Here is a 15,396-nt window from a genome sequence, read left to right on the forward strand (position 1 = left end):
AAAAATGTCTCATTTTCGAAAAGTGAATGAAAAGTAGCATCTCGTTTGCCTCAACATTTTGTGAATTTACTAATTTATCTCTTAAAACCATCTACACACTTGCAATTGAGAACGTTACTCTATGCTCGATACTTGATGTTTTATGCTTTATACTTTATACTTTATATTATATGTTCTATGTCATATAGTGTATACTAGATACTCAATCATTGATACTAAATGCTAGCTACTCGCTATTCGATGCTCAATACTTGATGCTCTACATTTTATTTATGTTATATATATATTTATCATTCAATCTTTTAAAGTTAAAGAACCCATGAAAAGATTTGTGAAAAGAAAATGCAAAAAAGGAAAGAAGAACCTATTAAAAAAACACAAAAGAAAATGAGTAAATAAAATGGAAGGATTCTTTTTTAAAAAAATGCAAAGAAAAAATCTTTAGAAACATGAATGGAAGGAGGAGAAGAAAGAAAAAAGAGCAAAGTTGCAAAAAGAAGAAAAGAGAAGAAAATATGCATTTAAGGTTAAAATGTTAATTTTACGATGATAACATAACGTAACGTAAGTAGAAGACCACACACTGTTGGTTTTAAAAAGAAGTACTCATTGCTCGATTGAGTTTCTTAGTGTAAGCCATCAATATGAATTTTCTATTAAAAGCTCCTATAACACTTAAGATGGTTTTTGTCAAATTTTTGGTCGTTCCTTTACATCATCACCGATCAACATTACTAAAATATCCTTAATCTTTTTGTTCTCTTCCTGTTTTCAATTTTCTTCTCTCTTTATTGTTTTCTAGTGATTGTCAATTGTAGGTTTACTAGAGAGGTCATGGGGGTTGCCTCAAAATGGATTTGAGATATGATTGGAACGTTACATATGTGGATTTTCCCTACAAAATAGGCTTTTCTTTAATTTGGCCGATCAAATTTTCTACCGCTCATATATATGTTTGATTACTAGAAAGTGGCTTAGGAGCAAGAGCGAGGGACCTTTGGATTTGTGGGTTTCCTCAAGAAGAGGTAAGAGAGTGGGAGAGAGGTGAGATCATTATTGTTACTATTTGTGTTACATCTAATTGGATTGAGCTTCTCAATTTTATTCCATCACATATTTGAAGTAATAAATAATTACAAGGGAGACCAATTCTAAGAACAATACCTAAGTATCCAACAATATTATTTAAAATTTGTAAATATAAATAAATATTAGCGATAGACTCTTATGATCTATGAATGATAAATATTTGTAATTAGTGGCGGATCTAAAAAATTTATTGACCTAAGCTTTATAGTTTAGTAAAAGTATATATATAGTATCCCTCATCATTATTATTACTCTTTTAATCATTATTATTACTTTTCTTTAAAAGAGATGGTTACCTGGTTAATTTTCTTTTAAAATATTTTTCATTTATAGTATAATGAGAATAAATCAAGAAGATATTGACATATAACAAAAATATAACTTAAACAATCCAACAAGTTTAACTAAGATTCATACACTATTTCAAGAATTAATAAAATAGGTATAAAACAAATTAACTAATACAAAAAAGTTATTTGAAATATAAAAACTAAATACATGAAAATAAAATAACAAACTTAATAAGAAAAGAAAATAAATTACAAAATTTATCTCTTCACCAGCTTTGAAAAGATGTTAAAGAAGAAAAAAAATGTTGAAGTTTTATAAAAATACTGACAACCACAGTAACTAGTAAGCTAACCATATATATTAAAATTTTAAGTAGTTTTTTATATATATTAAAAATTAAATAGTTTATATATATATATAAATAAGGGGCTCGAGTCACCCAACCTATATTAAATTCTCGTTGTAATATGATTTTGAGATTATTGTTACTAGTTTTATATTTTAATTGATGAGAAATATATAATCATGTTTACGATTATTACTCCATGAGAAATATATAATCATGTACTCACGATTAGACGAGTAATAAGAAAAAATTATGAAGAAAACAATTTAATTTTAAGAAAATGAATAGTTTGGATATCTAAGCTATTCTAGAACTTTTTTCTTTTAAATGCAATAAATAATAATAATAGTAAATGCCAAAAATTGTGATTTGATCTCTAAGTTAATAAAAAAATAAATTGTAATATGATATGATTTTGTTTAGAAAAGTTTGATTTAATTTGATAGGAAGAAAAACAGAATAGGGTCAAATGCCATAAAAAATCCTATTTACCTGTTTTGTTTCACACTAAGAACAAAAAATTAAACAAATAAAATTGAATACTTTGATGGCACAAACGTGAATGGTAAGATAAGTTTCTCTCTTTCAAGTTTCAACATGTTGAGCCAAATCCGACCCACAGCTTCTAGGCCACGTTGAACATAATGAGTCAATGTTAATTTGAAAAATAGAGATTACCTTTATTGTTATTCACCTGTATTGTATAACTGTGATGAATTGTAGATCTACCTTCTAATCTAATTAAGGAACAAATAGTGCTCAATTTGGTCGCTCTTGAAAATTACGTGGCACCTAGCACCTTTACAGTTACATATATCATTATAGTAAAAACCGTTAGAGTCAAACAATAACGATAATGGTAAATGAGATAGATTTGTAGTTCTAAGTAAATATGACAAAAAGAAAAACAATTTAATTACATTTGGGATTGAGACCATCATGATTAATCAATCAATGAAATCTCATTATAGCTACACCGATTTTCATTAAGGGTCGGTAAACATGGCCTTACATATAAATATTTTGAATGGATTGAACTGCAGTAGGATAGTATCTTATTTATAATCAGAATGAAACTCCATGATGTAGTATAATAATGAGAGGTAAGTACAAAGAGAGCGTATAAGAGAACCAAACATAGAATTTTCACTAAAACTGGCTGTATCATTAAGTTTATAATGTCCCTGATTCATCAAATTCTGGGTTCCTTAAGTCCTTTCCACTCATTTGATTTTGCACCCAAAACCCCTACACTGGTCTCTCCCCCAATCTATCAATCCGTTGAACATATAATTCGTTCATATTTTTTAATACTAATAATGCTCCATTCCAAAAAAAATAACTCAGTAACTTGATGAAGTGGATATTTTAACATTGGAATATGGATTAAAAAAGATTACCTGTTGGCTGTACAAAATAAACTAATTAGACGACCTGTTCATTAGTTTTAAGTATTTCATGTCAGCAAAGCAAATGCAGAGCCAGGGGGATGATGCATCAAAATCTATTCGTCGAAAGAGCTTTGCAAGATATATGAAGCTTTGTTACGAACCTGAAAGTGCAAAGAGAGTTTTTCTCATGAATCTCAAGTGTTAACATCCATTCATTCATTTCAAGTCAGGATTGTGAGAGTTGTTCACACCTTTGATGCATACGACCTCAAATCAGTACTGGCGATTTGGCAGGAGCAGTTTCTGAGAAACAGACCCCACATTTCACGAGTTAGTGGCTTGCCTTCACACATTCGACTACCGACAAGCCAGTTCTCCGTCAACACCAAGTAAATGTACAGCTTAAATAGGTCACAACTTTTATCTTTCACGGTGATGGAAGTAAGTACTCTCAAAACCTCTTCTTCATTAGTAGCCTGAAAGATAATATGAGAAGTTAGAAAGTTGGTTTAAACCATACTTTGATTTCTCAACTTTCATTCAGCTTTATCCTTAAATTTTAAAACCCTTTTATGCATTATTCAATAGAAACTTTGACATAGATTCTGTTAGGTACCAAGAAGTATGGGGTTAGGGGTATAAGGGTAATTGGATAATTGATTTGGTAGTTGCTAATAGTCAGTTACAGAATATGGTTATAAATAGAAAGTTGGTGAGTGAAGGAAGAGAAGCAGTAATTGAGAATATGTGGAATTGATTAAGCATGTAAATAACTTTGAAGATAGATCACCTCGTTTTTAAAGCAGATAAGAAGAATTTGATAGGCAACTGTACTCCTCAGATATTTACTACGGGGATCAACTCCAGAAATGCATTCCACAGCTCGTAAACAGTTTAGATCCATAGGAATTCTGCAAAAGCAGAATAAAGGCAGCAAAAAGAGTAGTTATGATACGGTTGCTAGCAATAAGTTCAAATCCACAATCATATCAAGGGTGCGAGCCAAAATTGACAAACTGTAAAATAAATTAACCACACTGAGTCGCTTGGTCTCTTTGAAGTATACGTGTCAATTGGTTCAGTTTTCTCAAGTGTAAAACCAATCACTCAGTTCAGATTAGATAGATTTTTTCACTTTTGATAAGTTAAGTTTTAAAATAATCGGTCTCCTGCCACATCCAAAATGTTCTAAATCAAATATAGCAGTTTGGAATAAACCAAACCAAACATATTGACATACACTTGTAATTTGTGTAACCTCGATACTTTATATAGCAACGAAGAGTCTAGTACCTGCAGACTAGAGATTTTGCTATTTTCTCACAACATGCTTTCCAATCTTCATCTGTGAAGTAATGGATAAGCGATTGCAGGCATTCACATAAGAGCACGGTTATGCCTTGAAACTGGCGGTCCAGAAATAAACAAATAATGGCTTCAGCTAGCCGCCCAACTTCAGAAGATGTAAATATATTCTTTTTAACCCTGAAATAAAAACAACAGATAGACATGAAAACAGCTTTATTTATTGTACGATGCAAGTAAAATCTTAAGTTGAGAATAAAGTTGTTTTACTTTAACAATAGCCACATTGAGCTAGGATTCAAATTCTAATGATTGCCAAAGGCACAAGAGTTAAAACTTGCAAAGTTATCAAGAAAAAGGTTACTTACTTTGTTTGACAACAAATAGTAATAAACTTGATCCAAGCCCTTATATTCTGAGGTGGCCCACCACGTCCAGAACCTAACAATATTCCAAAATTTTTATAAGAAATACTATACCAACTAATTCAAATAGCAAGGGCTTGGGGCTCTGCATGACCATTGAATGCCTTCATGTAAGGAAATCCCAAAATATAGCAACTCGTACAACACAATAAAATTAAAGACAAACCAAATGAATGCAAAAACTTGTTCTAAAAAAATATAGTACAGAATTAGTTTCAATGAGTATTACTTTCATATTCTTTTACAGAGCATAAAATTAGAGTGCACACTATCAGAAGCAAAACACTAATTCTTGAAGGTCCTTAAGTTCCAACAATTGAACATGAATTTTTTAAGAGTTTCAACCTCACCACTCTTTACATTGTTATTTTTAGCTTATTTACATAGGACTCCAAAGCTAACATCGGCTCTATAACAGGCTACCAAGTCGTGTGCTAAAAAGGTCATTTTAAAAGTTAAAGAACTAATATGAAGAGGAATGCTTTCACAATGTCTTCTATCTCAATTGGTACAAATAAACCGATTACCGTAAATTCAAACATATTATACAAGCAGCAAGCAAAGGTGGTGCATCAGAAACCCAAAAAGACCATTATCAAAAAGATTGGTCTTTCCAAGTTCTAAAGATTTTTTTTAAAGCATTCAACGTGCAGTAGGCCTGCCCAAAGAGAGCATTTTAAGGTTATTTCATCAAATAGAGGAAGAATTCAATCATGTCACTCGCAATCTTGGGTTTTAAGAAACAAATAAGAGAATTATGAGCGACAACAAACAGCCCTTCATAATGTTACATATTTTTTCCCTTGGATATGTTAGTTTGATGTCAAAGAAGTTTACCAGTGTGGATCAACCCAGGGTTTAATGAGCATTCAAATCTATATCCATAAGTGTCAAGAGCTTCTCCTAACTGAGCATAGCTTGGAAACCAATCGACCTGAAGATGCTGTTGCTCAACCTATTTAAGAATTCTAGATAAGCCGTAAAAGAAATTGATAAACGAAATAAATAAAAGAAACATGTGCCATGTGGTCAAAGTAAAAAGATAAACCTCATTTGTTGTTAACATGATATCCTTCCAGAAATCACAAGCTGATGTTCTTAGACCCTCTCTTGATGAATATAACACTGAAACATGAAAATAAACTTATAAAAAATAATTAACGATAATGTCTGGAGTTCCATAAACATGACTGAAACACTAGATCTACTCACTTAAATTGAAAGTCCATATGGCAAGTGATTTCTCCACATGACCTGTCAAAGAAACGAGTGTTGACAGCCAACCATTTACCAATAAACCTTCAAGGAATACATCACCTGCAAGAACACATTAAATAAATATTATCAACAACTTACTTAAATAGTTTGTGCTAAGTTGTAGAGCTTAAGAAAATTCAAAAAGACAAGATCAGCTTGGAGGTACTAACTTAAATTTGATCAAAGAAGGAAAGAGAAACAAGATAAAATGCAAAAATGAGTGTTTTATCCATCATTAATTTTTTGTGTTGAGGTTCATGGTTTTCCTTTCTTTCATCTATATGGATGAAAATGAATGAATTGCTTCAAGACTATATATAAATAAGGAAGTATAGATGTATTGGATAAATTCTAGATGAGTGTTTTATCCATCATCTATACTAAGGAAGTACAGATGTATTGGATAAATTCTATATGAGTGTTAAAAGGCAAACTGCAAGACAACTACTTTATTTCACACCTTTTTGAAGTCCCGTGATATATCCTCAACTCTTTCTACATCCTAAACCATCCATAAGATGCCATAAGGTGAGACTTCTATATCATTTTTCCCTTTTTTCTGGCCAACAAACAAAGGCCCAAAGATTATCTGAGTTTATTTCAACCAAAAGTAGGGGCTCCCATGTGTTGATTTTATGGAATAAATCTATATTTCATTAATTACTTAATAGAGATACAAGCCTATATATAACCATAGAGAAATACACTTAAGGAAATAATATCAAATAATATCTCCAGAATAATATCTCCAGAATAATATCTCCAGAATAATATCTCCTAAGAATAATCTAATTATATTAATACCATGAAAGTCTAAGCATCTCTTAATAATTCTCCCACAACTTCACTCTAAGAGGGCAATGTGTCAAACTCAGTACACGTCTTCACTTGTGTTCTCTTAAAGGATGCACATAGGATAATAGAGACAAAAGGAAAGGTAACTTCTTTGAATTCTATTTATAGATAATAGAATTTGGCCTTCTAAGCAACAACTTTCATGCAAAGAAATGGACTTCTGAACCTCCACATCAAGTTTAAGAGACTGCCCATATAGACCTCAACTCCTTTATTTTTTCTTTTTATATTTAAGAGCAACAACTTTCATTGAGAACAAATGAAAGAATACACAGGCATACAAACCTTCAAGTCCTTTATTGCATTAACTTTCAGAGTGAATGTACAGAAAGCTATACTATATCTGTAAATCATGTTGTCTTTGAAAGGGAACTCCAAGAGCTGTAATTAATACATTTTTCTTAGTACTCTGGTCAACCAAACCAATTCAAGCTATATCTACCAGCAACAATAGTGCCCCATAGATAGTTAGGCTCGTCAAAGAAAAATGTAATTTTTCTGCAAGGAAGCTAGTTTCCAGTTCACCAAGCGATTGACATCTTTATCATTCCCACCTTCCCAAAATAATTTCTACTTGATAATCCTGATCAGATTCACCATAGAGGATTGGATTTCTAAGATAATGAAAATATAGGGGCATATGTTAGACAAATAGAATTGGTGAGAAGAAGGCCTCTTCAAGAGAAAAGACAAACAGAATTCAAAATGCATGCCCGTTTATTCTCCTTTTTTTAGTTTTCCTTAACACTCTTTTTTAATGATCATGCAGCATATTCAAGGTACCACCTTGAAATTTACCCTCAAATTCACACATTTTTGCCAGTGAGTAAAGATTTAAACTCGATAACTTATGTATTTATTATACAAGATCATTAACAGTAAGGGATAAATGAAAAAAGGATAAGTAGATGATCAGGGAGATTACGAGAATTCAAACATAAAGGAAATACGCACCTTTCTCCACAGTGAGATTAACCAAAGAATTAACTTCATTATTTAGGAACGTTTGCAAAAATTGGCAACTTTCGAGTTCAGGAGTTTGCAAAGCTGGTGGGGGTTTCTGCAATTTAGATGCATAGAAATGCAGCTAACTCATTTTTCACCCCAAAAAAAAACCCTCTCGGATGAAGATAAGTCCAAAAGCATATAGAAAGTCGTAATGTTAAACCACAAACCTGCTCTCCAAAGACGTTTAACCCCCATATAGATGTATCTTCCTCACCTCCCAATTGATTCATCTACACAAAACATTCTTCAATCATTAGTAAAAGAAGGCTGAAGAAAGCTCCAAAAAAAAAATTTATATGCCTCGGTGGACATATTTTACCTTATTTTGGCATTCATCAACAACTTGGGACACCACAGCCTCTTTGCCAAAATCATCATCATCCGAATCATAGTTCTTTCTCTTCTTTGCCAGTTTAGATTCTTTCTCAACCAATTTACACTTATCCTTGTAGTGATCAGTCAGAAGATCATCTAACCCTATAATCTTTTTCCTAATTGGTATAAAAAGAAAAAACGTCAAAGCCCATTTACTGTAACAATGAAATAAAAAGTTGCACACATACATATAATGTTTCTCTGTCTCCCTCTATAGAATAAATATGCAACAAGACAACAGTAGAGCAATTTGAACTGAAACAAATGTTCAAAGCCCAGATATGAAAGCAAAAAAGAAAAAAAGGAGTGAAATAAAGGATTCGGGGGTGATTTCGGGGAGAATGAAACCTTTTCTTGAGAGCGACTGGGGAACTGAGAAGTGGGTCTTCCGACTCGAAGTCCAGAGGAGCATCCATTTCCATGGACTCGTAAGTACAGATTTTTCAGTTACGGGTCCGGAATTTTGAAAGAAAAGCGCCAAAATGGAAGAAGCAGGGAGTTGGAGAAGAAACTTGGGGATGAGTACAGTTTGAAATCGGTTTACTTCAATGGCGCGGCTCAAAGTTAAAAAAAATCACATCTATTTAACCCCTTAATTTTGAATAAAACATAATGGATGATGTGAATACTTACAAAAATCTAAAGTTTAAATCCATACAATTATTTTATTTAAAACCACCATCTTACATTTTAGGGGTGAAATTTGATATTATCTAAGAAAATAACATAAAAATTTAAAATTGAAGGGGTAAATTAAAGGAAAGAGAGGTGACAAATAGTTTAAAGTAAACAAAATAATGGAATTTCTTCTAGGGAGATCACAATTTTATGGCTTATGAAACCATGTCTTTTCATTAAAAAAGTTGCCTTCACTTGTACAATGAGAGTACCAAATTTTGTGGATTCCTTACTTTTCATTCTCAGTCAATTGATTCAATTTTTTTGCTTTCCACGCTAACAAAAACTAAACCAAATCAATCAATTTTAACCATAAATAACAAAATTAATAAATTGGTTTGTATTCCGTTCTGTTTATTATTTTCTTCTCCTAATTTATAATATGAGTTTTAGAAAAATATATAACAAATCGATATTTACTACAATTCTAAGGATGAAAAAAATGCACATGACCATAATAATTATAAATACAAAAAAGTTTACTGTAAACACGTGATTAATCGACTACATGTGATGCTAGTAATTTTCTTCTAAACAATCGATGATCTACTATCATTTAGGTCATAATACATGAACATGTAGTCTTTTTTAACGATGATGAAAAATGTTTCAAATTTAAATAATCGTGTTGACTATGACAAACATTCATGTTGATCATAAAAAAAACGATCGTATTGATTATGATAAGCTATAATAAGCAATCCTATAGTCAAATGTAAATGATAGTTAAATCAAACGATTGTATTGACAATGATATTGTCAGATATGAGAAAGATGAATAAATTGCAAAAAAGAAATAAAAATTTAAATAGAAGAAGAAAAAATCGGGTGGAAGGGAGAATGAAATGAAGATGAATAAATAGAAAAAAAAAGTGATGAGTATAATATTTTTGGATTCGGTTACATTTATCTAAATGAATATTTATAATATTTATTTTCATTTAATTTTTAAGTGGGTAATTTTTACTATTTTCAAATTAAAATTGTGTTTATTTATTTAGCAAAAGATTGAAGATTTGGTATTTAGAGAAAATCAACGAGTAAAAGGCATAGTTCCACAAGAGTTGATCTCATTCTCCATTCTTAGATTTGAGATTTATTAGTAATGTATATAATTATTTTATTGATTATTTGTATATCATAAGCTAAAGCAAAGTGAGTTCATGGAAGCAATAATGGATCATCAACAAAAAAAAATAAAAGGAATTTTGTTTTTAATTTTTCCTACACGAACAGAAGATTACATATATTATAATTACAAAATCATTTCTTGAAATGAATAGAATGTTTATCAACAAGTAAATTTCCAATCCTAGTTTTCTTCTCGTCCACTCTATAAAACTCCACTTCTGTCTTCAAAGTTTCCATATCTTCCCTGAATTTCTTGTATATATCCCCTCTATAAAATTCCCTGGTCCTTTTCACCAAAATCAATGATACCATCGCTACCATAAACGTTAATCCAGCCAAAATCAAGAACGATCGTTCATAACAATGGGTCCCTACACAATGTAGCATGTTTGGATTACTCCCAATACGTGCTACTTCATCGTACAACTTCCCAGTCACCAAAACATTCAGAATATAAGACCCAATTGGACAAGAGAGTTGCCCAAAATTAAACAATGTTGAGTAATGTTTAAGACCAAAAATCTCTGAAATCATAGCGAAATGTAATGGGACTTGTGAACCCATTGAGAATCCTATTATGATTGATGCAACGTAAAGTGAATCATCAAATGGGAAAGCTACTAAAAGATGTCCAAGACAGGAAATCAGGAGGATCAATGTGAGCATCAATGGACGAGGGAATTGGAATTTCTCAAGCAAGATTTCGGAGACAAACCCAGAAAAGATTCTACCAGCGAAATTGAAAATACTCATTAATGAAACGAGTAAGTTGATTGTTTCAGACGAGTAGGCTTGTGCTTCACCGATTTGACCTAGATTATCAATGGCGGTTAAACTCGCACCGACGCCGATCATCATAGTGAAGCATATAATAAGCATATCGATACTGAAAATGGCTTGAAGAACAGTGTAATCCTCGCCTCGTTCGGGCTTGTTGAAAATTTTGGAGAAACATGATGTGGGTTGGGTTTGAGGTGGATGTGGATGCGGATGTTGTGAGGTTGAGGGAGAATCAACTGGGGAGTTTGTTTGTGAGGTTTCGATTTTGATTCTGGTAAAAGGGTTTGAAATTCGGGTCCGTTTGTTGAGATTCCAGAGCACGACTTCTTCTCTAATGGCGATTAACAATGGAACAAAGAGGAGAGCAAGGATTGCAGCGACAATGGCGATGTGAGCGGATTGATCGAAATGGATACGTTTTTGAATGAAGATTATGACGGTGAGTAAGATAGTTAAGAGGACGGTGACACAAAGGAATTGAATGAAAACTCTGAATTCATTTGGGTGTTTTACGGATTTGATTTCTCGGATTGTGTAGACGAAGAGCAATGAGATTAAAGAAGGGAACCAAGCGAGTAGAAGAACAAGAGATTTTGTATCATGGCCGTAAATGGCGATGTAAAATTGGGTCATTATGGCTCCACTTAGACCCACGAAGCCCTTTAGAAGCCCCAGCATTACTCCTCTTCTCTCTGGAAAGTTCTTCACGCACGTCACTAGCACTCCTATTCCATAGAAAAATATACATTGGATTAAACACAAACATTAATAAAATTTTCAAACACACTTTTAATTTTGCACATTTACCTGTGTTAGCAAAATTTTGAGAATTAGCTCCAATCATAATGTAAAAGCAAAAGAAGGCGACGGTGGGGCGGACAATTTTGCCGGTAACCGCTTGCCAAATCTTAAAGTAACCCATAAAATTGAAGGCGGCGCCGATGAGAAGAAGAAGCCAAGTTGGCACCACCTCGGCCAAAAGTCCGGCGAAAACGCCGACATTGGATCCCAAGTCTTTATAAAACCCAATTTTGTTCAATGTCGTTTGATCACATTGGAGCGTCGTTTTGATGTCTCTAGAGTAATAAGCAAACAAATAAACTCCACCCGCACCGGCCATTACAAGGAACGAAGCGAAAAGCGAAAACCACCGTCCGGCCACCATTTGCCGGACAAAATCGCACAATTCTCCGCTCCCAATTCCGCCATTGGACCTCTGCCCTGCTGCTACAATCATTTTTCTTTTATAAAAAATCTTTAAAATTCAATTTAATTTTTTCTTTCTTGTTTTCAATTATTGATCTCATGTTTATATATATATTTATGTAGATATGAATTGTTATGAATAACAGATTTAACAAAGGGTAGTTGAAGATTACCGTTAGTAAAAACTAATTAATTAAACAGAAACTTATGGGAATTAATATAACCTGTGATGATCACTAATATTCTTTCCTGATGTCTAATTTTGGTCTTCAAGTTCACTAATTTTTGTTATTTTGTTCTAAAACGAATCAGAGAAAACGAGTGAGAAATTTGTTTGTAAATTTATGTTTTGATAACAGGGAACAACGCAAAAAAGCTAATTGAAAAACCAACAAGAAAAAAAGTAAAATATACTTTCTTTACAAGATTCCAATAGACATTTATTAGTATTTTAAAACTATTACTATAATTTGGATGACAAGTGAAATAAATTAAATATTGTAATAACTTAAATTGCTTTGACTAAAAAAGATGAGCCTTGTAAAAATTTGTTTATAGGATTTTCTTTAGTGAAGGTAGTTACTAGAATTTCGTGCGAATAAATATAAATTTTCTATAAAAAAATTATTACTCAATCAAAAAAAAAAAAAAAAGAAAATAATACATTTTAGTTTAAAGAATAAAAATAAATCAACACGTTATAACTTTCCTTTTCATCTTTGTTTTATCATTTTTAACAAAATAAATAGCAAAAGCTTACAAATTTGAATATATTTAACACGTAATTAAATTTTAAAACACAATTATGAGTAATTTTAAAATAACAAAAGCTTCAAAATTTGAATATATTTGACACAATTAAATTTTAAAATACAATTATAAGTAATTTAAAAATTTAAGAGTATGTTATATTTAGTGTACAAAATTTAGGATTTAAATATACATCACTAAATTTAGGATTTAAATATATATTTTTTATTTTTTTTATTGATCACTTTAACTAGAGAAATAAAGACTTATTTGGAATTATTTAAGAAAAAAGTGTTTTTTAATTAAAAAAACTCATTTTTATTTAAACTATTTTGATAAAAGCCGTTTAAATATTACATTACATGTGCGTAGGAATACGATCATAATTATCACTAAATGTAACTCATTTGACTTTCGCTTGCATGATCCTTTTGCTATGTTTATTTTGAAACTTAGCTATCATACAATTTTTAATGTTTTACTGAACTGAAACTTTTATAAACTCTATTCAATTACATGATTTATTATATTTTGTTAATAATTTGTAATATTCCTAATTAGACCATTCACGTTAGTGCAAATGTAAACAAAATTATTGTTTTTGAAGGTTAATTTTTATTGTTTTTATATTATTATCATAAAAATCAATAAGTCAAAAAATTGAATTATAGGTACAAAATATTTAAAAAATCAATTAAAAGTTTTATAGAGGATAAATCTAGGATATACAATTGACAAAAAAAAAAAAAAAATACTAGCTAACCTTACGAATTCAAGACCAACACTCCAAACACAAGAATTAGAAATTCAGATTATCAATTTATGCACTCAATTTCTACATCCCAAACATGCATCTGTAATTTTCAGACGTCAAAACCTCTTCAGGTATGCTCACAATCATTTAATTAAACGACCCCTAATATACTTCTATGTCAATATCTTTTATTGTCAACAATTTTGCCACTACAATATAAAATTGATAAATATATAAAATTCTACAATATTTTGTAAATATTTTCAACCATTTTATCATTTACCGTCGTTTTTTTCGTGTAATATGGATTTTATATATTACTCTAATTTTAAGTTTTAGATTTTAGCATGTGAATAGATATAATAATTGTAGATTTTAAATTTTAAATGGTGTGATAATATTTATTTTTATATATTACTAATTTGGAAATTTTCATAATTTTAAATTTATATATTACAAGATACAAGACATGTGCATCGCAAGTGATAACAAATCTTTAGAAGATCAATTTTGTTGATGAAATTTCAATAAAATAAGAAATGAATATACAAACTCACAAATATTGCTCTAATAGTAAATTTGAGAATAAATCCAAATAAACAGTTTGAGATATATGTGATACTAATATTAATATCTTTGTTTTACGTCTCTGTCTCAAGTTTAAGATGTTGTTCATCACTATTGTTGTGTCATGCCATGACAATGAAAAGTTAATTCTCCTAACATAAAAAGAACAAAAAATTTAAATTCAAACCGATAAAAAAGCGATTAAAATTTTGGTTCAAAGAAGTAAATTAACGAGAATGCTTCTTTTTTTTTCGTAATTTCTGTCACTCACTCGTCTTTTCTCCTAGAAAAGGGAATTAAAGAAAACTAAAAAAGGAGTATTTTGATTGATTCTTTGTGAAGACATGGCAAAATGAGAAGAAGAAAAAAAAGGTTGTCAAATGTCATTGTAACAATCTCTTAAAAGAGTGAGAGATAGAGGATAAAATAAGCATTTTCTTAAAAAGAAAGGGCAAAATGAAGGGTGATTTTTTTTTTCCTTTTACGCACTTTTAATATAGTAGAGATGGAGATTTAATACTCTAAAGTTAGAGATTATCATTTTAAAGGTTAAGAATCCAAATTTAACATTACTAAAACGAAACTTAAGTTTTCATTTGGATGACATAGCAAAACAAAAAATAAAACTTTGCACCTTAGAAATATAACATTGTATTGTACAACGCATCAGAGCATGAAAACATTGTTGCTTGGGCTTATTCTTGAGCAACCGACAGTATGCGTTGTTCATGTTAGAACAAGTTAAAGGGATTCACCTTAGTTTTCACCCCAACCAACCTCTCAAAATTCTCCAGGTCAAAATACTTCAACTCCTAAATGCTTGCTTTCTCGTAGCTTGTCAGGATTCCATCCTCGTTAATTCTTTCAATATCAAGGTCTCTATAATTGACATACGCAACCCTAGGTGATTTCAACACGAATATGGAGCCATATATTGGTACAACTCTTGAGTCCATTCCAAGTGTCTTAAATTGTCTATGGGCTGAGTGAATTCAATGTGACATAATAGATGTTTTTGAGTGAATATCGAGCTCGCTGAGGAGAAGGAGTATCTGCTTCAAAAAGCTCATTCAATTTGCCTCCATAAAGGATCAATACAAGTTGTACTGTGTTTCTATGCCATTGGCATTATTGAGTCTACCTCATATATGCCTTGTAGGGCATTTTGTGAGTATTAGAGAGGATACT

The 15,396-nt window shown here is 31.1% G+C and overlaps 2 protein-coding genes across 3 annotated transcripts; both read right to left on the minus strand.

Annotated features, from left to right (window-relative positions):
• Positions 1-2,849: 2,849 nt before the first annotated feature.
• Positions 2,850-8,918, minus strand: LOC101216339. Of its 2 annotated transcripts, none has more exons than XM_031880741.1 (12): positions 8,691-8,918; positions 8,287-8,458; positions 8,135-8,197; positions 7,914-8,019; positions 6,060-6,164; positions 5,896-5,972; positions 5,685-5,790; positions 4,791-4,863; positions 4,411-4,602; positions 3,908-4,028; positions 3,369-3,593; positions 2,850-3,278 (listed from the first exon to the last, which is right to left on the minus strand). In XM_031880741.1, the coding sequence occupies exons 1-12, from the start codon at positions 8,762-8,764 to the stop codon at positions 3,231-3,233; spliced, it is 1,362 nt and encodes a 453-aa protein (XP_031736601.1). In that variant the 5' UTR covers positions 8,765-8,918; the 3' UTR covers positions 2,850-3,230. The 2 variants fall into 2 exon arrangements, with proteins under 2 accessions (XP_031736601.1, XP_011653682.1); XM_011655380.2 differs by having other exon boundaries at positions 5,685-5,802.
• A 1,299-nt stretch (positions 8,919-10,217) lies between these two features.
• Positions 10,218-12,175, minus strand: LOC101202941. Its single transcript, XM_004147255.3, has 2 exons — positions 11,739-12,175; positions 10,218-11,656 (listed from the first exon to the last, which is right to left on the minus strand). The coding sequence occupies exons 1-2, from the start codon at positions 12,166-12,168 to the stop codon at positions 10,284-10,286; spliced, it is 1,803 nt and encodes a 600-aa protein (XP_004147303.3). The 5' UTR covers positions 12,169-12,175; the 3' UTR covers positions 10,218-10,283.
• Between the last annotated feature and the right edge of the window lie 3,221 nt (positions 12,176-15,396).

Source organism: Cucumis sativus, chromosome 1, assembly GCF_000004075.3.
Source record: "Cucumis sativus cultivar 9930 chromosome 1, Cucumber_9930_V3, whole genome shotgun sequence".
NCBI lineage: Eukaryota > Viridiplantae > Streptophyta > Magnoliopsida > Cucurbitales > Cucurbitaceae > Cucumis > Cucumis sativus.